Below are 25402 nucleotides of genomic sequence, written 5' to 3'. Positions count from 1 at the left end.
TTTGAACATACCTATAGTACACACGAGAAACAGAAAACCAAACAAAGCTTCACAAAGACAAAAAAATGTCCTGTTCTAGGAGGGAATTCGCCTCCTTTGATGGTGAGAAGAATACGTCTGAAAGGTTTAGAGAAGGGAATGTTTGGGGTGGACAAAGAGAAAAGGTAAGGAGGGGGGAACAGATGTAGGCACAGAAGGGGAGAAGATATCTAGAAGGGAAAAGGACACAATAGGTCAGAAATGAATGGGGGTGAGAGGGAGGGGTAGCATAGAGTAACAATAGAGTGAGGGGGAACTGACACTGAACAAGAGATCCACTGGGACAGGGGGGAGCAGAAGTCATATTGCTGACGGCTTGAGAGATGAGCATATGAATTGTTTTACTAGAATATACTTTCTGCCTGATTACTGAGGACGCAGATCATACAATGTCCAGTACGGCTTTAGAAAAGCACAAGATAACAATGCTGTATAATCAACGTGAAAATCTTCCTAGTAATAACTGATGAAACCCTGAATGAATCCAAGTGTGTCCAATCCTCTAAGATAAATAGAAAAAAAAAGAAAAAGTTGGAGAAACTTTTTTTTTAAATTTATTTTTTACTGTTTGTAGTAGAAGTTGCCGTCTGCCTGATGAAGAATCCAATAATCATGGACATTAAAACCAATCCATGGACACGCTGGAAGTGAAAGAATGATGATATATAATTAATCTCCATCATCCTCCCTCTCTGGCCTCTGTTCCAGACGCCAGCCCACCCTCAAGCTATGACAGCTGTTAAGCAGGGCTTTCCTCCGCCCAGCAAAGCACTGGAGGAGCACAACTGCTGTTCTTTAAACGGTTAAGCTGGAGATAGCCATACATGTGGCAGATCAGTTACACAGCTATAGGAGCTTCTTTTTCTGCTCAGATCTCTGAAAGAAAGCCTGATGCAACACCAAGCTAACAATGAAAGAAAACAACACTACATACCAATATACATTTTAGTAACTAACAATCTCCTACACAGCGTGTGGCAGCAGGCAAGTACTTGGTGCACTACAACCTCTAACTGGCACTGTGGCATTTTTTAAATTTGTTACAATATAATTTCACATCAATGAGTTCGCAGAGGTGGCATGCACAAATCTGCAAGCAGTTGTTCACGAGTGTGAGAAGTGTAATCTTGTCTCGTACTTTTGTGTACTTCTACGTAACACAACCATAGTGCGCCCAAAATGAAATCACCAACAAAAAACACTACTAAAAACGTTTTTTTTTTTTTTCAATTTGTAATATTTTTTTTATTGATCAGTTTTCATAAAAGAATAACAGTAGTACAAGGACAGATAAAAGCATGTTTAACCACTTGAGGACCGGAAGATTTTACCCCGTTCGTGATCAGGGCATTTTTTGCTATTAGGCAATGTGCTACTTTAACTGGAAATTGGGCAACCATGCAGCACTGTACCTGCATGAGATTTATATCATTTTTTTTTTTCAAACAAATAGAACTTTCTTTTTGGTGGTTTTTGATAAACACTGTTTTATTTATTATATAAACGAGAAAGACCGAGAATTTCTTCATACATTTATGGCAAAATGTGTTCTGCTACGTGTCTTTTTGATAAAAAAAAAAAAAAAAGAAATAGAAAATCCCAATAAGTGCATATTCATTGGTTTGTGTGAAAGTTATAGCATCTACAAACTATGGTATACACTCACCGGCCACTTTATTAGGTACACCTGTTCAATTGCTTGGTAACACAAATTGCTAATCAGCCAATCACACAGCAACAACTCAATGCATTTAGGCATCGAGACGTGGTGAAATTCAAACTAAGCATCAGAATGCGGGATTTAACCACTACCCGACGGCCGTGCGACTTTATACGACCGCGGGGTGGTTCTAAATCTCTAACTGGCCGTGTTTTTACAGCCTGCGCACGCAGCCAGCGGCGCGAGCGCGTGCTCGCTGCATCGCTGAGATGCCGATGCGAGTGCCTGGCGGCCATGATGTCCGCCAGTCACTCGGGATCGGCGGCTACAGGGACAAGACGTGGAGCTCTGTGTGTAAACACAGAGCTCCACGTCCTGTCAGGGGAGAGAGGAGACCGATCTATGTCTCTTGTACATAGGGACATAGATCGGTCACCTCCCCCAGTCACCCCCCTTCCCCCACAGTTAGAACACAATTCAGGGTAAACATTTAACCCCTTCCTCACCCCCTAGTGTTAACCCCTTCAATGCCAGTCACATTTATACAGTAATTAGTGCATATTTATAGCACTGATCGCTGTATAAATGTGAATGGCGCCAAAAGTGTGTCAAAAGTGTCCGATGTGTCCGCCATAATGTCGCAGTCACGAAAAAAATGCTGATCGCCGCCATTAGTAGTAAAAAAAAATAATAATTCTGTCCCCTATTTTGTAAGCGCAATAACTTTTGCGCAAACCAGACGCTTCTTGCGATTTTTTTTATTTTATTTTTTTTAACAAAAATATGTAGAAGAATACGTATCGCCTAGACCAGGGATATGCAATTAGCGGACCTCCAGCTGTTGCAGAACTACAAGTCCCATGAGGCATAGCAAGACTCTGACAGCCACAAGCATGACACCCAGAGGCAGAGGCATGATGGGACTTGTAGTTTTGCAACAGCTGGAGGTCCGCTAATTGCAGATCCCTGGCCTAGACTGAGAAAAAAATGTTTTTTTAAAAAAATTGGGCTATTACAGCAACACGTAAAAAATAGAATTTTTTTCAAAATTGTCGCTCTATTTTTGTTTATAGCGCAAAAAATGAAAACCGCAGAGGCGATCAAATACCACCAAAAGAAAGCTCTATTTGTGGGGAAAAAAGGACGTCAATTTTGTTTGGGAGCCACGTCGCACGAGCGCGCAATTGTCTGTTAAAGTGACACAGTGCCACAAGCTGAAATTTCACCTGGTCAGGAAGGGGTATATGTGCCCAGTAAGGAAGTGGTTAACCGATTTTGAATGTGGCATGGTTGTTGGTATCAGAAGGGCTGGTCTGAGTATTTCAAAAACTGCTGATCTACTGGGATTTTCACGCACAACTATCTCTAGGGTTTACAGAGAATGGTCTGAAAAGAGAAAATATCCAGTGAGCATCAATTGTGTGGACAGAAATGTCTTGTTGAGGTCAGAGGAGAATGGACAGACTCGAGATGATAGAAAGGCAACAGTAACTCAAATGACACTCATTACAACCAAGGTATGCAGAATACCATCTCTGAATGCACAACACTTCAAACCTTGAAGCAGATGGGCTACAGCAGCAGAAGTCCACAATGGGTGCCACTCCAGTCAGCTAAGAACAGGAGATGGAGTCTACAATTCACACAGGTTCACCAAATTGGACAACAGAAGATTAGAAAAACGTTGACTGGTCACGGTCTGATGTGTCTCGATTTCACCTGCGACATTCAGATGGTAGGGTCAGATTTGACACAGGGAGCTATGAATCAGGTGCCCCTATACCAAGCTGCTTGCTGTGTGGGCACTCGACAGGAGGGAGGGGACAGGAGCACCAAAAAGGGACCCAGGAAGAGGAGGATCCAGGCTGCTCTGTGCAAATGCACTGTACAGAGCAGGTAAGTATACTGTAACATGTTTATTTAAAAATACAAATAAAAGAGACTTTGGTTAATATGAACAGCTGCACCAGATTCCGTGTGTACCAGTTTTAGTAAATTTCCCCCTATATTTCCAACTTTACGTGTTCATTTAAATTTAAAAAAATACTTTGTGATTAAATAAATAGTGCATCACATGGTATATTTGCCATTATGTGTCAGACATCTAATTCATTTAGTAGAATATATTTAAGAATAACTAACATTACATTAGGAATAATATTCTGCAAATATATCAACATGATAAAAAAAAAAAAAAGATCATTTTCCAGTATATTAATGTATGTTTATATGTAAATGTTTGATAACAGATTGACGATTCTGTTTTTACCTATAACATGTACTGAAATGTGACATGAATAAGTCTGATTGAACCAATTAGAGTAATTGTTTGATGGTGGAAGATGCCTTGGGCTATGATTAGGAGCGTCTGTTGTATCTGCATTTGCTGGTGTGAATTATGGGGCATGAGCTGCATCCTTACATCTTGTATTTCTGAAATCAAAATGCACAAATCGGACTGCTCTTGTATTCATCGTCACAGAACACCGGTTTATCAAGTTATTAATAGACATTTTCTCATAAAAAAACAACAACATAACTTTCTCTGTATTCTACATGAATAGTGATGCAATGCTGCTGTTGATAAGCAGTGTAAAGCCGGCCATAGATGGCTTTCAATTTTGTCTGGTTCCTGCTGAATGATTCGAACCACGTATGTGCAAGGCTGAATGTACCCGAGTTGGTCGATCAATTAACTTAGGTACAACCAGTCTGTTGGATTTTACATGCGATTATTGCTAGTGGCAGTTATAGCTGCTAGCAATAATCACTATGTTCTCCCGGTGGGGATGGCTTTCCTGTCGGGAGAATTCAACAGCTCCGCAGGAGTAATTCACAATCAGTGTTGAAAGGGGAATCAAGCAATTTTCTTTTCTGCAAACCATGGTTGTAGGAAAGAAATTCACTCAGTCTATGGCCGGCTTAAGCATATCTATAAATTGTTATAGGCTAAATCTAAGCCGGTCATGCACTATAAGATTTCTCTCATTCTGCCACAAGGGCTGTTCTGAAACAGCATGGATGAAGGAATCTCCCCCGTCAGCTATTGTATTCTGACAGCCGATACCCATAGCACCTGAACATGGGCTGCATTTGACGAAAAATTTTTGGGCTGGCTACTTTGTTTCTCAGATTAAAGGATGTTATGCGAGTCTTCTAGTCCAACAACTCTAGATGAGTAAAAAATCTGAATTGAATAGATGCATTCAATTTGAAAAGCATTCATACCTTCTTTGCAACACAAATTTGATGCAGTATGGTCCAGATAGGTAGATGAGATATGCCCTTTCATTGCTTATAGTTGAGATTTTCACTTTTACTGCTAGGAAGACTGCCTTAGAAGAGTGGCCTTTTTTTGTTTTTAGCGAGTAATCAGCAGCGGGGAGAAAAGACAGCTCGGGGGGGAAAAGACAGCTCGGGGGGGAAAAGACAGCTCGGGGGGGGGAAAAGACAGCCCGGGCGGGAAAAGACAGCCCGGGGGGGAAAAGACAGCCCGGGGGGGAAAAGACAGCCCGGGGGGGAAAAGACAGCCCGGGGGGGAAAAGACAGCCCGGGGGGGAAAAGACAGCCCGGGGAGAAAAGACAGCCCGGGGAGAAAAGACAGTTCGGAGCTTCTTTTTTAATAAAGGACTTGTCAAAAACCAGCTCTTGGTTTTTAACATTTACCTGCCGGAAAAACTGACAGGTAGACCTGATCGGAAAGCCAATGTGAAAGGGGCCCATCTGGTTGCAAACTGACCACGCCAAGCACAGAAGCCTATCCATGTTAGCGTGGTCAGTTTGTGTCACTTTTTAACCCTTTCAGAGTTACAGTGCACAGCGTGCCTGAATCTTCCATGGTCAGATTGTAGCCACGCCCCCTCCCATCCTTTCTCTCTTTATCGACAGCAGCTTCCCATCAGCAGAGCCTCAGCCTTGCTGTCAAGGTAAAATTATGTCAATGCCCATGAGTTGGTCACACTGACCCACAGGTCCTTAAAGTGATTGTAAATCTTTGAATATTTAAAAAAAACAAAACAAAAAAAAATGTCATACTTGTCTCCACTGTGCAGTTCGTTTTGCAGAGTGGCCCGAATGTCCTCTTCTGGGGTCCCTCGGCGGCTCCTTCCCACATCACATAACCCCCTAGGAGACACGCTCTCCCGCGGGTGCGCTCCCGAGTCCATCATTCGGCATCCATAGCCGCACAAATGTATGACTCCGCCCCACCCCCCGTGTCCGCATTATTGGATTTGGTTGGCAGCAGCTGGAGCCAATGGCTGCGCTGCTATCGATCTATCCACTCAAGTGGCGTAAACCCGAGCAGAGGGACAGCGCGTCCCCGCCGTGGTAAATTCCAGGGCTCAGGTAAGTAAAATTTGTTGGGGGGGGGGGGGTCACTGTCAGGTGTTTTTTCACCTTAATGCATAGGATGCAACCCCTTTAATGTGCTGAAGCAAAAAAGTTATCTCGTGACCTACACCAGCAATTAGTGAAAAAGGTATATAAGCGTTGTAAGTTCACATTTATAATTATGTATTATTAAAGATAAGTGTCCTGTCTATGTCTGTAGAACAGATGCAGTTTGTATGAAAAAAAAAATCAATCTTTATGTGTAATTTTTAAGAAAAGGACTACAAATTTTTTTTTGTCTTTGTAAACTTGACTTCAGCAGCCAATGATGAACCAACTATCTAGAGTGGACTAATGGCAAATCATTTTATGCCTATCAACGACAAGAAAAAGTCTTGCCATCTGTTGTATACAGAGAAGAGGGAAACACAATGCACTTGTAAACCCATTCTAATGATGGTGTTATACAAGAAGAGACAAAGTGTGTTAAATCACTTCAGTACTTTCCAGATTTGTGTCTGGAGTAACAGGTAAGGAGTGAAACGGTTTACATCCATTTGTATAAAGTGCATCATTATGCTTCATTTTACAAATCATTAGCATGCAGAATGACCTCATAGTGAACAGATGTACATGGATTCAGCACTGATTAGATCAGTCCTCTCAGCAGTCAAGAGTCCCCATGTAATTAACCCTTTGGAAGTTCTTTCCAGTGACCTTCATATCATTATGAATAATGTCTAAGAACATTCTGCAGTTGTAGCGGCATTAAATATATTACAGTACAAAACATTTGCAGATCCTAGGTAGATGGTTATGTTAAGATTGTTTGCAATCTCGTATGTAAGGGTGCTTCATACCTATGCATTGCCATAACATTTTAAATGTAAATTTTTCCAATTGTTACCACAATGCAGGCAACACATGGCACTTGAAGAGGCTGCCCTAACACAATGCACATTAGTGTGCATGTGATAACACAATGCTACTGCCAGTCAGGTGTGCAGAGTCCCTAAGATTCCAGATAATTCCCAAACTGTAATTTCATCCTCTTTCCAAACCTAATACCGCGTACACACGGTCGTTTTTCGGCATGAAAAGACAACGTTTTTCCAACTTCATCATTAAAAACGATGTTGCCCACACACCATCGTTTTTGAAAAATGATGAACAAAGCGCGGTGGCGTACAACGGCACTCTAAAGGGGAAGTTATATTCGCCTTTGGGCTGCTTTTAGCTGATTCCTTGTTAGTAAAAGACGATTCGCGTTTTTTTTGTCTGTTACAGCGTGATGAATGTGCTTACTCCATTATAAATGGTAGTTTTACCTGAACGAGCGCTCCCGTCTCATAACTCGCTTCTGGGCATGCGCGGGTTTAAAACGTCGTTTTAGCCCACACACGGTCATTTTTTACAACGCGAAAACCGACATTTTAAAAATTGACGTTAAAAAAATGCAGCATGTTCAATTTTTTTTTGTCGTTTTTCAGAAACCGAAAAAACAATGTGAAGCCCACACACGATGATTTTAAATGACGTTTCTAAAAACGTCGTTTTTTTTTCATGCCAAAAAACGACCGTGTGCATTACGCTTAACAAAAGTACTTGCTTTGTGGATAGCCCCAAAAAGCCAAGTCATGTTGCTGAGATATTAAATTGGTTCAAAACTTAAAATTGTTCTGCATTAAAGTGGATGCAAACTCACTCTCATCCTTTCTAAACTACTGCCATAGTGCTGATCTATAAGGATATAGATGCCTCCTGCATGTATCCTCACCTGTCAAATGTCTCCCCTCTGTCTGTTATAAGAACTGAAAAACTTCAGATTCTGTGGGTGGATCTGTTGTCTGGAGCTCGGTGGGTGGAGTCGTGATGTCAGTAGACTCCCCGCCCACCTCTACACTCCCCTTTGTCAACATGCATTTTTTCCTATGTATTCCTTACACTAAATTCTGCTATGATCCCTAACATCCAGTCAAAATCCAAAAAAGTAACCACATGACTTCAGAAAAGGAGTGGGGGTTGAAATAAAAAAATAATGCCCGTCTCCAGGCTAGTGCATGAGATATGTAAATAAATAACCTGTCATTCTTAGCAAGGGGGTGGAACGAACTAAGGTTTTTCTCTGTAAGTCCGTTTTTATTTCACTGAACAATAAAAGAGGATTGCTCAGAGCTGGATAAACTCTGTGTGGCAAGACTGGGCACAGATGATAGGAAATCCTATACTCTACATTGTGACATAAAAAAATGGGTTTACATCCACTTCAAGGTAAAAAAAAAAAAACACTGCCTATTCTAGCCCCTTCCCCATCCATAAACACTTCTGAGTCTTCTCACCGATCCAGCGCTTTCTCTGGCTGCATTGCCACTCCTCTCACTTCCTGGTCTTACAGGATACACTGAGAGCCATAAGTTCCCACTGCTGCTGTCAGTCAAACTTCTGTGAAGAGGGAGCAGGGGCTTGACTTGGCAGCACTGTGTGTGTCAATAGATGCATATAGTCTGGCTCGGGAGCACCTGCACATGAGTGCCACCATATCACATGGCTCCCTAAGGGGCACCTGGAGGAAGAAGGAGCAGAAAGCACTGGTGGAGAACCACCAAAGAGCAGGTAAGGGGTCACTCTGTGCAATATCATTGTATAGAAAGGTAAGTACAACATTTTTTATATCTTTAATATATAATTATTTTCTGTGAGGGCTGGAGGTGAAGATTTAATTCTGGTTGTTTATGATCAGAATTTTGTGTTTTTATAGTATGTTGGTATTGTGTTGGTTATCATCTGGGGTGGTGTTAGAGAAAGTGGTGTATTAACCACTTAAGCCCCGGACCAATATGCAGCCTAAAGACCCAAGGGGTTTTTACAGTTCGGGACTGCGTCGCTTTAACAGACAATTGCGCGGTCGTGCGACGTGGCTCCCAAACAAAATTGGCGTCCTTTTTTCCCCACAAATAGAGCTTTCTTTTGGTGGTATTTGATCACATCTGCGGTTTTTAGTTTTTGCGCTATAAACAAAAATAGAGCAACAATTTTGAAAAAAAAGCAATATTTTTTACTTTTTGCTGTAATAAATATCCCCCAAAAACATATATAAAAACATTTTTTTTCCTCAGTTTAGGCCGATACGTATTCTTCTACCTATTTTTAGTAAAAAAAATCGCAATAAGCGTTTATCGATTGGTTTGCGCAAAATTTATAGTGTTTACAAAATAGGGGATAGTTTTATTGCATTTTTATTTTTTTTTATTTTTTTACTACTAATGGCGGCGATCAGCAATTTTTTTCGTGACTGCGACATTATGGCGGACACTTCGGACAATTTTGACACATTTTTGGGACCATTGTCATTTTCACAGCAAAAAATGCATTTAAATTGCATTCTTTATTGTGAAAATGACAGTTGCAGTTTGGGAGTTAACCACAGGCGGCGCTGTAGGAGTTAGGGTGCACCTAGTATGTGTTTACAACTGTTTGGGGGTGTGGCTGTAGGAATGACGTCATCGATCGTGTCTTCCCTATAAAGGGAATGACGCGATCGATGCGCCGCCATAGTGAAGGACGGGGAAGCCGTGTTTACACACGGCTCTCCTCGTTCTTCAGCTCCGGGGAGCGATCGCGACGGAGCGGCTATAAACAAATAGCCGCGCCGTGGTCCCGGATCGCTCCCCGAGCGGACCCGACCTCCGCATGTAGCGGGGGGGGTCCCGATCGGACCCCCCACCCGCTAATAGGCGAGGACGTACCCATACGCCCATGTGCCTGTACGTGCCATATTGTGGACGTATATGTACATGGGCTGGTCCTTAAGTGGTTAATTGTATTTGGTAGTCTGCCTGTTATTTTAATCGGTGTTTTTTATTCTATGCTGAATTTCAATTGTATGGATGTTTTATTAGTAGTGCAATTTTGTGTTAATGGCTGTTTTTGGCAATTTTGTTGTGTTTTGGCATATTGTTCCTATCTATTGTTGTGATCTTGTGTTGTCTTTGTTAAGTGTGTCTGTGTTGTAACAATTTCTCTTTGGTATTAATAAAATATTATTTATTTAATATTCTATATAATAATAATACCTATGCACACAGTTGGCTACTAGGGATGAGCTGAACACCCATGGAGGAGCATACAACAACCGTGTCCAGTAACCGGTATTCATTGATGCATCACTAGACCTATTGCGGTCTTTTCATAAGGCAAGAGGCCAGTACTACTGGGGGGAGGATTTCAGAAGAAACCTCTACACTTCCAAATGGACTATTAATGATATATATTGGTATTTTACTGTTACTATGACATTGTGATGCACTTTATTGTTTTTTTATACAATTATGTATTTGAGGATTGATTTTGCTTATTAGCACCGTTGGACTGTACTTCACAATTAGGCTACTTCACTTAATTATTTATTGATACACTTTAGTAGACTATATCTTATCTATTAGCACTTTATTTTGATTAATTGGCACTTTTCAATTAGCGCTGCTTCACTATTAATACATATGCATATCTGTGCTGGCAACACTACAGAAGTACAGCCGGTTTTTGTAATTTTCACTTTCTTATCAAGCATTTTCACTTGTACCGTAACACCTTTTGGTAAGCACATCAGTATCACGCTTGATATAAAGAATAATGTTAACACACCTAAGCGATATTTACAAGGGTAAATTATTTAGCTGAAAACTATTCTAAAATAATGTATGCAGTTTTAATAACTCCTACAGCTAAATGAAATGACTAATGCTCCAACTGTATAACTCCTTATACACAGACTATAAGAGGATATGTGACTTTAATAATAGTTAATTTTTTGTCATATCGATGGGCTCCAAACTAAACCTTGTCTAAATTATAATCCACTGCTGATTAAATGGAATTTTCATTTAAAAAAAGGAAGCTTCCATTTTTTTTTTTGAGACTCCTCTAACAAAGTTGGGTCTACTCCTCATAATGCTTATGACTTTCTTAGAGAGCAGCAGTAGCAGATTTTACATGCAGCCACCTCCTGGTGAAAAATGGTTTTGCAGTATAATTATAAAATTCAGTAACAGTCTATAAGAACAGTATATCACAGGTTGGAGTCCTGTCATTAAACAAGTGGAAACTAATTCACATCCAACAGCTTTAACTAGGTAGCCAAACAAAAGCTTATTTGTGATTGGCCTTTATATGTTATTCCACTCACTATTCTATGAAATAGGTTACTAAAAAAGGCACCCAGTGCTTCTATACTGCCCCACTAAGCATAGCAAATTTGTAGGAGCACCCAAGGAGAATTTATTTATGTAAAAGCTGGCAACTCAGAATGCTATGAGGAAGACTGCATAGCCAAAACTCACTAGCATCTACTGTATCGTGTTTTACACATGTAGCCAATAGAGGATTCACTTTGCAAGAGCACTCCGAATTGCCAGGTTTTACTCGATAAGGACTTGCTATTTTGGGACGCCCTAGCCTGAGCACCGATCTCCAGCTACTAGACACAGTAGTAGATTTAGGTCTGAACTTTGACTAGGCCATTCTAACACTTTAATATGCTTTCATCTTAACTATTCTGTTGTTGCTTTGACCATATTTTTAGGGACGTTGGTCTACCTTTGCAGACTCTAACATGTTTTCTTCAAAAATTGCCCTGTATTTGGCTTCATCCATCTTTCCATCAACTCTGACCAGCTTCCCTGTCCCTGCTGAAGAAAAGCATCCCCACCACATGATGCTGCCACCACCATGTTTCACGGTGGTGACCGTGTGTTCAGGGTGATGTGCAGTGTTAGTTTTCCACCACACATAGCGTTTTTCTTTTAGGCCAAAAAGTTAAATTTTGGTCTCATCCGACTAGAGCGCCTTCTTCCAAATGTTTGCTGTGAACCCCACATGGCTTCTTGCAAACAGGACTTCTTACAGCTTTCTTTCATCAATGGCTTTTTTCTTGTCACTCTTCTATAAAGGCAAGATTTGTGGAATGCACAATAGTTGTCCTGTGGACAGATTCTCCCACCTGAGCTGTGGATCTCTTTGCCCAGCCTGTCAGTGTGCAGTTGTGCCATACTCTTTCCATTTCCAGGTGATGGATTGAACAGTGCTCAGTGAGATGTCCAAAGCTTTAAATATTTTATTATAACCTAACACTGCTTTTTAAACTTCTCCACAACTTTATCCCTGACTTTTCTGGGGCGTTTCTTAGCCTTCATGATGCTGCTTGTTCACTAATGTTCTCTAAAAAAACCTCTAAGGGCTTCAGAGAACAGCTGTATTTACACGGAGATTAGATTACACATGTGGATTCTATCTACTTATTAGGTGACTTCTAAAGGCAATTGGTTCCACTAGATCTTAGAGTAAAAAAATAAAAAACTATTTAATTTGGTTAAATAATTCGCACAGAAAATCAGTCATGCGTCACTGTCCAACACTGCTGGCCTCTATCCTTGTGCCTTTCTCGAGCTTTGTTTAGAGATAAGAGCTGTGTGCATACACTTGTATTGGTCGCCAGTAGCAGCAGGCAGAAGGCTTTACCCTTTTACGTCACAATTATGTGCCACTTTGTGTTAGTCGATCACATAAAATTCCAATACAATACATTTACTTTTTTGGTTGTAACATGACAAAATGGGAAAAACTTGTATGGTCTGGTATGTGCTTCACAGTCCTTGGCTGCCACAGCAGTATTTCCTCTACTGGACCGATTCCTGCTTCCTTATAGGGTTCAAACTCAACCAATCAACCTTTCCAAGGTAATAAACGCAACTCAGCCCAAATGTACAAAACGGGGGCATACACAGATCTAAAAGCTCAGAATGATCAACCCATGTCAAAGAATGGCCAAGAAAATTAAAAAGCACAGTTCGTGACAGCCAAGATACAAAACATACAAGCTTTCCGCAGACAGCTGTCCTGGATTGCCAAGAAACAGAATCACTATTAAGGTACAAGCTTTTGCCAAAGTAACTAAACTTTTAATGTGAACACCTTCTTTTTAATAATCCTGAGCAAAGTCCGAAAGCATTTGAGATCACAATACCAACAAATTATCCTACTTTTACTATTCTTTTTGAGCAATCAAATTTTTGGCAAAGAGTTGAAAACGGTTTGCATCTGTCCCACTTCTATGAAATAAAGACCAAAAAGAAAGAGAAAGCAAGTAAAAGAGAGAGAAAGAGGGAGAGAGAATGAGTGCTAATGAAAAGTCTTTATTTTGGCTCTTCTGCCAATGTTGCTTAGTATTCCAGTTCAACAAAGATAAATATAGGCCATCTCTATGTTTCTTGATGCCTCTCCAGGAAGCAGGGCACGATTATGTAAATAGCATCAGCTCCCTTTACTTCTGCCAGCTTGCTTATCTCCAAAGCCTTCTGCCTGCTGCTACTGGCGACCAATACAAGTGTATGCACACAGCTCTTATCTCTGAACAAAGCTCGAGAAAGGCACAAGGATAGAGGCCAGCAGTGTTGGACAGTGACGCATGACTGATTTTCTGTGCGATTTATTTAACCGAATTTAATTCCTTTTCTTCACTAGTGCAGTTTTCATCAGATATATTTATGAACTGTGCCAAATGGGAGATTAGACAAGAAGGATGTCTAGAAGTGCAGTTATTAATTAAACTGAAGGAGAAATAGATTTTTTTTCTTTTTTACTACATATGACAAATATGTATCTGTGCTGATGAATTTCATTTAAAATAAACAGACGGTTCCCTGTCCATCTGTAGAACTATGGCAAGCATTCCATCAATGTGTTATAGACGGAGATGCAGCACATGATTATGCTGTATAAATGATGATGAATGCCATTCAACAATGAGCTTCTCCTGCCCTTATATGACCTGTGCAAAGAAGCCACTTACAATTCTGGAATATCAGTTTTAGCTGCAGATACACCATGCAGGTAGGGAAAAAAATGCATATAGTAATGTTGCGTAAAAGCCAAACTGCTCACAAAAAATTGTATTACAATTTATGCAAATCAACAATTGTACAGACATGGTTGCACTAAAGAAGCTAAAATGGATATACTTTACTATTCAGAGTACAGACTGATTGAAAAGCTATTGAAAGGCCATAATGACTGCATTTGAGAGCAATAATCTAAGGTTGGCCATAAATTATAAAATTTTCCTTTACATTTACCAAAACTATATAATATAAGGTCAAACCTAAACACTTTCAATGAATGCAATCAGGCAGACCCTTGCACTAAATAGTTAAAGGGGTTGTAAACCTTTGTGTTTTTTCACCTTAATTCATCCTATGCATTAAGGTGAAAAAACACCTTACAGTGTCCGGCCCCCAGCCCCCCCCCCGTTTTACTTACCTGAGCCCCGAATTTCCGTGGGCGCGTCCTTCTCTCCACAGAGTCCCAGCTTTGATTGGATAGATTTATAGTAGCGCAGCCACTGGCTCCCGTTGCTGTCAATCAAATCCAATGACGCGGGGGGCGGGCCCAAGTCATACACTTGTATGACTCAGGAGTGCACCCGCAAAGTAACCCCCTCGGGAGAGCGCTTCTCCTAGGGGGTTATATAATGCAGGGAGGAGCCGCGAGAGCCCCCAGAAGAGGAGGATCGGGGCCACTTTGTGCAAAACGAGCTGCACAGTGGAGGCAAGTATGACATGTTTGTTATTTTTTTTTAAACAAAGTTTCAGTTTCGCTTTAAAGGCAAATCTAAAGGTAGCCCATAGATGATTTTTTTTTCTCGTTCCACCCATGGGTATAACAAAGAAAAAAAAATACTAAATTCCCCCATTCACACATTAGAAATGAATGTAAAATCTTTGCCCTGTGCCTTTGTATTCTTGCAGTGGAGAGACTTCCCCGCAGGCAGAATACATTGATCAGCACTGCCAGCAGTGTTGATCAAGTGTATATTTTCTAACATGCGGTTGTACAGAAGTCGATCTTCGCTTGTACAGAAGAAGATCTTTGCTTGGTCCCTGCCGAACTGATAAAATTTCGATCCATGTATGGCCAGCTTACGTTATCTTTAATTAAAAGTCTAAAATGGAAGATGTGATGCTGAATGGGTGCTTAAAGGGTGTCAAAAAGTGTATTTGTGGTATCAAAATTTTACTGCCATCAAGAAAGAAGAAGTGCAAATGTGAACCAGATAAATTTGCAAATATTCTCTGGTTGGGTGTAAATTATTTTCTATTTTCTGAAACTGCCTGATCCTCATTACTACCTTTTGCTATGCAATTATGTGAATTCAACTATGTTTACAGTGCTATCAAAAGACGATACTTCTTAGTATTAATTTGTAAGGCCCACCAGTAGCACCCACAGCAAATACAACCTCAATTCCAAAAAAGTTTAGATGCTGTGTAAAAAAAACATAAAAACAGAATGCAATCATTTACAAATCTCATAAACCGATATTCTATTCACATATTAAATGTTTACATTGAGAAGATGTACAGAAAAAAAGGTCATATGGCAGAAATGCATCTCCAAAAAGTTGGGGCAGGGCCATGTTTACTATGGTGTAGCATCCCCTCTTTTTGTAACTACACTCTGTAAATGTCTGGAAACTGAGGAGACCAGTTTCTGGCATTTTGGGGGAGGAATGTTGCCCCAATAGTCCAGGATCATCATTGTCTTGTTTTTCATTCCAAAATGCACCAACTATTTTCAATTGGTGAAAGGTCTGGACTGCAGGCAGGCCAGTTAGGCACCTGGACTCTTCTACTAAGATGCAGTATGTAGTAGCATTGTTCTGCTCAAAAATTCAAGGACTTCCTTGAAAAATACATTATCTTGATGAGGGCATGTGCTGCTCAAAAACTTGGAAATATCTTTCAGCATTGATGGTACCTTTCCATATGTGCAAACTGCCTATTCCATATGCAGCAAAAATAAAAGAACAAAAGCTGGACAGCCGCACTCCAAAATTTTCTTTAAAAGAGATGTCTTTATTTTCAACTGTGCATACAGTCACTGCAAGCCCACAAAAATCAGTATTGCCAACGCATTTCGCACTGGCGTCAGTGCTTAGTCATGGCATTGGCAGAGATGTAGGCTCTAAATGCTGATAACAAACCGGGAGGCTCCTTTTTAGTCCGGAGGACACAGCACCCATGGTTGCCAAAATGAACTTCTGATGTGTCTGACCACAAAACAGACTTTGCACTAGAACACTTTTAAATTAGCTTTGATCCAGAGAAAACAGCGGCACTTTTGGATCATATTCAGATATGGATTCTTCTTTGCATGATAGAGCTTTTACTTGCTTTTTGGGTGGCACAATGAACTGTGATGTCCATCACAGAATCATGTCTGTTCTTAATGCAGTGCTGTTTGAGGGCCTGATGATTACAGGCATCTAATATTGTGTTTCGGCCTTGTCTCTTGCACACAGAGATTTCTCCTGACTCTCAGAGTTTTTAATCATATTTCGTTATGTAGATGATAATATATTTAAAGTCTGCAATTTTAAGTTGAGGAACATAATTTTGAAATTGTTCAGCAATTCTTAGTGCATCTTTTCACAGATTGATGAACCTCTGCCCATCTTTACTTCTGAGCCACTCTGACTCTCTAAGATGCTCTTTTTTTTATATCCAATCATGTTACTAACCTGTTGCCAAATAACCTAAATATTTTCAAAATGTTCTTCCAACTTTTCCTAGTTAGTATTACTTGGTTTTATGAGATTTGCAAATCATTGCATTCTGTTTTAATGTAGATATTACTGTGTTCCAATTTTTTTGGGGTTGTAGGCTGCAGCAGCTGATCAGAGTCAGGTGTATGGTTAACCAACTATACAAAGCAGATGATAATAATCATCAATTTCATATGCAGGGTGAACCAGAAACAGCTGTGTAGGAGGCTTACTGAGCGAGGAACAGCCAAACTCTGCCACTAAAGTGAGGCTGTGGAAGACATTTCACAGGTCATACTCCATGGCAAGACTGAGCACAGCAATAAGACACAAGAATATCACATCAGCAAGGTCTCTCCTAGGCAAAGATTTCAAAGCAGACTGGCATTTTAAGATGTGCAGTTGAAGCTCTTTTAAAAAAGGACAAGGAAAACAGTAGGACCTCAGGTACACCCATTTACTGTCTGGAGAAGTCTGGGCAGAAGTGGTCAATATGGAAGAATTGTGGCCAAAAAGCCTTACCCTCCGATGTGGAAACAAGTCTCAATTATGCATAAAAACACAGAAACTGGGGTGCGGAAAAATGGCAGCAGGTGGTCTGGACTGATGATTTAAAATTTGAAATATTTGGCTATAGCAGGAGGATTTCTTTCACCGAAGAGCGGTACAATATTGAGTGTCTGCAGAGGACAGTGAAGCACGGTGGAGGTTCCTTGCAAGTTTGGGGCTGTAATTATGCAAATGGAGTTGGAGATTTTGTGAGGTTGAATGATATCCTTAATGCTGAGAAATACAGGGAGATATTTATCCATCATGTCATACCATCAGGAAGGCGTGCGATTGGCCCCAAATTAATTCTGCAGCAGGAGAATGACCGCAAATATACAGCCAATAAGAAGTATCTTCAGCCTAAAGAAGTACAAGGAGTCCTGAAAGGGATGGTTTGGCACCCACAGAGCCCTGATCTCAACACCATCAATTCTGTCTGGGATTACATGAAGAGGATTTGAGGCAGGTTATATCCACAGAAGATATGTGGTTAGTTCTCCAAGATGTTTAGAACAAAACTATCTGGCGAGTTCCTTCAAAGATTTTGTGCAAGTGTACCTAGATAGATTGATGCCGTTTTGAAGGCAAAGGGTGGCGATTTGATTTGGATTTCTCATCTGTTCATTTACTTTCTGGTTTGTCAGTTGATAAAATAAAGAATTAACACTTTTATTTCTGAAAGCATTCTTCATTTACAGCATTTGCTCACATCTGTTTAAAACTTTTGCACAGTAGTGTACAGGAATATAACCAGGTTTTTTCCAGAACATTAATAATAAAAGTGCACAAAATTACATAAAGAATAATAAGACGTGATTATGCCTTTAAAATGGTTGTAAACCCCATTCATGAAATCTGACCTAGGTACATATATCTGTGGTGTTTAAATATCTCTCTCCAAATCTCTAAGTGCCATGTCTTTCTGCTGCTGTTTCTGTTATCAGCATAACTTCTGACAAGTTTTTGGACACACGATATAAAAACAGCTGGACATTTGTGTCGGGGAGGGAACTTAGAAAAAAATAAGCAGAGAGCTTGTCTATTTAGACTGTAGCCTTGCAAATCTCTGCGTTCCTCTACCTACGTGAAGTGGGGGTATGTGCCTTTCCTCCAATCAGCTCTCACACAGTATATGCCCAGACTCCAGACACACAAAGAAAGATTTGTAACACGATGTGTACTTTCTAGAACAGGGGTCTCAAACTGGTGGCCCTCCAGCTGTTGTGAAACTACAAGTCCCATGAAGCATTGCAAGGCTAACTGTTACAAGCATGAATCCCACAGGCAGAGGCATGATGAAACCCCTGTTCTAGAGAGTGTAGAAAGGGAAATACTGTTGATATACATATAAAACTTACATAGGGAGATTCATTTAATCTCTGTATCATCTGAGGCTATTCACTTCACTGGGTATATGGGGTATATATGAGGGTTTACAGCCACTTTAACTGTAACGTATGTGACTAAAGCAAAAAAATAAAAGCCCAAATAATATAAAAAATCTAGTCCCAAGTGAGAAGTCCTACACTGCTGTAAAGCTACTTCAATGTGAACCAACATAAACAAAAAAAAATCTAGCCATGTGTTTACATGTTATCTCTTCCACCGTGCCCAAAGAGAAAGACTCTTACCAGAGCCCCATGACCCTAACTGTAGAGCAATCATGGTACCCATGTATAAATACACCATCCAGGCTCAGCTCTCATCCGGCTCCTAAAAATTTTCAGGCAAACGCTACTGATAAAAAATAAATAAAAAGGGCAGGCATTCAGATCTCAGTTGTTAACAGCACACATGTAAAAAAGATAGATGTGCCACAATAGTGTGATTCCACAAAACACAGTTTATTGAAATGTCCTAAAAACACTTATTGTACATGTAAAATGATTCATCATTCGCTTGTCAATAAAGTATACCATCTGCAATATGGATTGGCAAAGCCACCATGTTTGATGCTTTTTAAAGATCTGCAGCTACAGTGCTAGTAGCTGCTGACTTTGATTTTTTTTTAACTATTGAAGTTCCTCTTTAAAGTAGAACTTCTCACATTATTCTGGGTAACACCTACGTGAGCAGAGTGGATGTTTGGCCTCCCCTCCCTGCCTGCAACCCAGGAGGGCTGCGGGACCAGTCTGCATCCACAATATATCTGTCACATGCGTAAAGGGGAAGAAAGCTGAAAAATGCCAGGATGTCACATATCCAAGATGGTGGCGCAGGGAACCCTAAGACTGGTAAAGAACCAGTCCAGGGGATAACAGCATTTTTTAGGGTTCCTCTTTAAGGATAGTTCTTTTCATTCCAAGTGATGCCAAGTTGTTGCTAGATCATATACTGCTAAATAAAAAGCTATACATTTCCTTTAAAGCACCTTTACATTTTAGCAGATTTTAATTCCTGGATAAAAAAAAGAAAAACAATCCTTTTGATTGCTATAGGCAATATGCTTTATGGTTTTCACTCAAAGGCAACTTAAAGCGGAGGTTCACCCAAAAATCCACTTTTTGACATTAGCTGTAGCATACTGCTAGCATCTGCAGTATGCTGTTTTTTTTTTTACTTGTACTTATCGTTATATGAGCCCTTGTTTTCCGGCTCTGGGCTGGGAATCCTGCGGGGAATGGGCGTTTCTAAGCGAAGAGGAGTTGATTGACGGCTGCTAAGGCGCGTCTTGGCCTCTGTTTAATCTTCAACTGCCATGATGCTGCACATGTGATCAGTTATGACACCCGCAATTGGATGGTTTGACAGTTTGGTTGAGAGCACAACCAATGTGACAGTTGGCATTCCCGGCATGCCAGGAATGTAACTGCTTTTTCAAACTGTTAAATTGATGGGTTTACTTCCGCTTTAACCACTTGACCACCGCCCCATGTCAAAAAGACGTCCTGTTTTTAAAGTTGAATATCTCGATAACGGCAGCAGCTGCTGCCACAACCGAGACATTCATCTTTTCAGGGGGCGGTGGTGTACACGATAACGGCGGTCTCCACGGCGGATTCGCCGCGAGATCGCCGTTATCGGTGGCGGGAGAGGGCCCCCCCCCCCCTCCCGCCGCTCTCCCGCGCCCTCCGCCGCTTACCGGAGCCGTCGGTAGCGGCGGAGGGGATCGGATGTGTCCGGCAGCTGAGCGGGGACGGGACTGAAGGAGAAATCTCCTTCACCCGTCCTCATAGCTCTGCTGGGCGGAAGTGACGTCAAAACGTCAGTCCCGCCCAGCCTCTTAAAGAAACATTTTTTTTTTTGTCATTTGAAAAAATGACATTTTTTTTTTTTGCATTTAAGTCTAAATATGAGATCTGAGGTCTTTTTGACCCCAGATCTCATATTTAAGAGGACCTGTCATGCTTTTTTCTATTACAAGGGATGTTTACATTCCTTGTAATAGGAATAAAAGTGATACATTTTTAAGCGTGACATGTTGGGTATCATTTTACTCGGCGTAACATTATCTTTCACAATATATAAAAAAATTGGGCAAAATGTATTGTTGTCTTATTTTTTAATTCAAAAAAGTGATTTTTATCCAAAAAAAGTGCGCTTGTAAGACCGCTGCGCAAATACGGTGTGACAAAAAGTATTGCAATGACTGCCATTTTATTCCCTAGGATGTCTGCTAAAAAAAAATATATAATGTTTGGGGGTTCTGATTAATTTTCTAGCAAAAAAATTGTGATTTTCACATGAAGGAGAGAAGTGCCAGAATAGGCCTGGTGGTCAAGTGGTTAAGGATGCTGGAAAGTTCATTTTGAGGGTGAACCTCCGCTTTAATCCTAAAGGGCTTTCCAAAAATTTCTATGCTAAGGGGTATATTTATGCGGTAGTGAGTGTGACATTCACCAAACATTTATTACACAATTCTTCCTGGTGCATGTGTTTTAAATTACAGTAATTGGCTCAACAGAAGTAAATATTTAGTAAATATCACAATCACTGGTTTCTTTCCCTTAGGCTACTTTCACATGGGGGCGGTAGCGATAAAGCGCCGTTAGTTTTAGTGGCGATTTAGCACTGTTTTAGCTGCGCTTTTTGGCACTCAGGCTTTCACACTGGGGAGGTTTGAGAGGATTTTTTTTTTAGGCACTATTTTTTGCGGTATAACACGCTATAACGCCTGAAAAGTGCCCCAGTGTGAAAGGGGTCTAAATGTCAGGGCTTAATAATATGCTCTGTGCTGTATGCTATTAGAAAAAAATAAAATAAAATCTGGTATATTGCACATTCTTCAGCCTGACACTTTTTAGCAAAGCATTTTCAATACTGTAGGGAAAGCTTTGTCACTCCAAGAGAGAGGGGACGAGACAGTTAATTCATTGACCTTGATAGGTTTGAAGGTTAACAAGGAAAAACAAAAGGACTGAAACATAAATAACACTAATTTCCAGATTCCCTATTGATATTCATTAGTTGCTTCAGGAGGACAAATGTATCCATAAATTTTCAGTCAGTTATCTTGAAAAAACAGGTGTAGATCTGATCCCCAAAGGGCATTTTTTTTTCGGTATATGAATTGAAAAGATGAAAAAAAAAAGAAACAATGGTTCAGAGTATCTGGTTTTGCATCAATTAAAGTTACTGCATAGCATCATTGGTTTATGTGTTCATAGCTGTTCTACACCAGATCACAGGCAGAACGACTTTTTTTTCCCCCAACTTAAACACAGGATTCTGGCAGCCACAATTTTATTCCTAATTATACAAAAAACTCCTCCCAATAAAGGACTAGAATGGACATTAGCCAAAACATCAATGACACAATGAACATAATACGCATGAATGTGCTGTCCAACTGGCTTTAGGTTATTCTAAACCAGGGGTGCCCAACCAGTGGCCTGTGGAACCCTCTGATGTGGCCCACGGAACCCTCTGATGTGGCCCACGACCTCCTGCTCTGGGATGGAATACAATAGAATAGAATACTGTTATTAAAGGTAAGTTTATTACTAAAATCACAATGCATATATGGGCATATCTGTTCTGCAGTGGTTACTGGGTTACTGATTACCTGCACTGAGCCATATACTTCTATTACCTGTGAGTTTGATGTACTTTCTGAAAGTGCACCAAACCTACAGGATATAATGGAAGTCTTTGGCAAATTGCAGCTAACCTGCAAGAAAACCACAGGTGAACTATGCTGCACTCGTGGTGTGGGTTAACAACCATGCATCAGTGTGAAAGCAGCCTTAGGCCCCTTTCACACAGTCAGTCCGACCCAATCGGACCCACCATTCACCTTTAAGGAGTGTCAGATGTAAATGGCCTTGTCTCTTAGAAAAAATAAAAGGAGAAGAGTGGGCTGCCCAATTCAACGTAAACAGATTTGCCCAGACTATAGCATGCATTGCATCTACGGGCAACTTAAAGGGTAGCTGAATATTATCATGTATATTAAAGTAGTACAGCCAAAGCTCATTTGGCTGTACTTCTCCCATGGATCACAGGAGTGCAGTTCATTCTGCTCTCCTTTGACCCGTTTTTAGCAGACAGCGGGCTGAAGCCTGCTGTCAGCTGACGTCACAGAGCTGGTCCTGGCTCAGGAGGCAAGATCATGACAATGGAGTTGGGATCCGCCCACATGCCTGGACTGGCACCCGGCTCAGGCTCTCAGCGAGCCGCTAAGAGCCTGAGCTGGCCGCTCCCACCCCCTCCAGAGCAGAGAGCTGCTGACTAACACCTGTTGGCGGTGTACAATCGCTCGCTTCTCAAGGTTAGGAGGTGCCACGGGACAGATGCAGCATCGGACCAATATTGCATCCACAGATTAACAAAAACATAAATCTCTTTTAAAAAAACTGTCCATGTATTTCCTGTCCCCTGCTTTGGTAGTATACAAATGATCAGTCTTTTGATGCAGTGCAGTACTCCTCTAAACTGTCTGGCTTACAGTAATGTTATTTTTTTTTAGAAACATGAGCTAAATGAGAATGCTTAAACAGTTGAGCGTGTAGTAGTTTTCTTGCAAGCAATTGTAATCCACTGTACAAGCACAATTACATGTCCATACAGATGAACGAGAGAACCTAGTCAAGTTCCTCCTCTAAAACTATGTGAAGTTTGCATAGGAAACTAGTTAAGACTGATGGAGCAGCTGAAAGCTGATCTTTTCTATACTAACAAAGGGTGGTGTGAAAACACACAAACAATTTTTACAAAAAATATACACTTTAAAGCAAATCTGTCAGCCATTTTAAAAGTGAGAATCTCTTTTTTTAAGGGCAGATAACACAAGGGGTCTACTATGACCAGCTCCTTATTTGCACACCACTCCTCTCCTGACTACCTTGGTTTCTAAGGACATAACTTTCCCACCTTCCTGACTGGCCACAGAGATTATTCAGGAAAGTTGACTTGCGACCAAACGGGCACACAGAAGAGGATTTTATGGCTATCAAAGGTATATTAAAGATTATTGTGTGCAGTTTGCTCTAAAGGCAAAATGCTTATTTAAAAGTCTTATGGAAGGATTAGATAGCTTCTAAAACATCACAAACAATTCAGTTTGTATACTATTAAAGTATTTTTTTTTGTATAATCAAGATACAGAAGTATGTGAAATCTCTTTTTCAACACATTTCTTAGCATGTATGAACCTGATATACAAGAACTGTTCTAAAAGTGATATACACACTCACCCAAGCCAACCATGGAATAACTGGGAGTTGGAGAAAACACTTGCGCAGCAAAGTCTTCAAAAGTCATCATTTCTCTGTGGTTCTGGATTATTGCTTCAAGGTACAGAGCCCTTTCTTCATAGCTGGAGCAACCATGTTAAGGAATTGTAAACCAACAATGAAGCAATTAAAGAAGTGTTCAACATTTGCAAACTACTGTACTGTTAAAAATTAGCTTCTTCTCTATATCTAAAAGAAAACAGGTTAAGAAATTGTGCTTTACATTAGTATGTTTGTGTGATGATGGATAAACAGAAATTATATTATAAAAAGTTATAAAGTTATAATAGCTACAACCTAATAGCACCACCTTTATATTTCCTCTGCAGCCTTTCCTTAGAATGTGTTACTTTTCTTTAATACTATAGAGCATTTTATTTGCTATCAGAAAGGAGGTATGGCATTTTAGGAAACTGCAATTATTGTGTGTCATAGCAGACTTTAAAAGCTACACAGGTATAAACAGTGCCTTGAAAAAGTATTCACACCCCTTGAAATCTTCCACAATTTATCTTACAACCAAAAACGTAAATCTGTTTTATTGGGATTTTAAGTGATAGAGCAACACAAAGTGGCAAATAATTTAACAAATACCAGTAAATATCTGAAAAGTGTGAAGTGCATTTGTATTCAGCCTCCTGGAACCAATTGCCTTCAGAAGTCACCCAATTAGTAAATAGTGTGTAATTTAATCTCAGTATAAATACAACTGTTCTGTGCAGCCCTTAGAGGTTTGTTTGAGAACCTTCTTGAACAAACATCATGAAGGCCAAGAAACACACCGGACAGGTAAGGGATAACGTTGTGGAGAAGTTAAAAGCAGGGTTAGGTTATAAAAAAAAATATCCCAAGCTTTGAACATCTCACAGAGTACTGTTCAATCCATCATCCCAAAATGGAAGGAGTATGGCACAACGTCAAACCTACCAAGACATGGCAGTCCACCTAAACTGACAGGCCAGGAAAGGAGAGCATTAATCAGAGATGCAACCAGGAGGCCCATGGTAAATCTGGAGGAACTGAAGATATCCACAGCTAAGGTGGGAGAATCTGTCCACATGACAACTATTAGTTGTGCACTCCACAAATCTGGTGGCAAGAAGAAAGACTTTGTTGTAAGAAAAGCATATGAAGTCCAATTTGCAGCTTGCACATGTTTGCAACACAGCAGACATGTGGAAGAAGGTGCGCTGGTCAGATGAGACCAATATGGCACTTTTTGGGCTAAAAGCAAAACACTATGTGTGGCGGATAACACTGCACATCACCCTAAACACACCATAAGCAGGGGCAGGGGAGCTAGTCAGAGTTTATAAGAAGATGGATGGAGGCAATCTTAGAAGAAAACCTGTTAGTCTGCAAAAGACTTGAGACTGGGGCGTAGGTTCACCTTCCAGCAGGACAATGACCCTAAACATAAGGCCAGAGCTAAAATGGAATGGTTTAGATCAAAGCATATTTATGTGTTACAATGTCCCAGTCAAAGCCCAGACCTTAATCCAATTGAGAATCTGTAGCAAGACTTGGAAATTGCTGTTCACAGATGCTCTC

General features: G+C 40.5%; 1 protein-coding gene across 4 annotated transcripts in view; it reads right to left on the bottom strand.

Annotated features, from left to right (window-relative positions):
- RALGAPA2 (Ral GTPase activating protein catalytic subunit alpha 2) overlaps window positions 1–25402 on the bottom strand; it is a 456753-nt gene that overhangs the window by 39643 nt on the left and 391708 nt on the right. For all 4 annotated transcript variants that reach the window (XM_040351179.1, XM_040351181.1, XM_040351182.1 and 1 more), the window contains one exon: window positions 23813–23934. In XM_040351179.1, the coding sequence (XP_040207113.1) occupies window positions 23813–23934 (122 nt within the window). The remainder of the gene's footprint in view (window positions 1–23812; window positions 23935–25402) is intronic.

The sequence above is a fragment of the Rana temporaria genome, chromosome 4 (genome assembly GCF_905171775.1).
Source record: "Rana temporaria chromosome 4, aRanTem1.1, whole genome shotgun sequence".
Classification (NCBI taxonomy): domain Eukaryota; kingdom Metazoa; phylum Chordata; class Amphibia; order Anura; family Ranidae; genus Rana; species Rana temporaria.
Note: the sequence above shows the minus strand (reverse complement) of the source record. Positions and strands in the feature narration are given on the sequence as shown.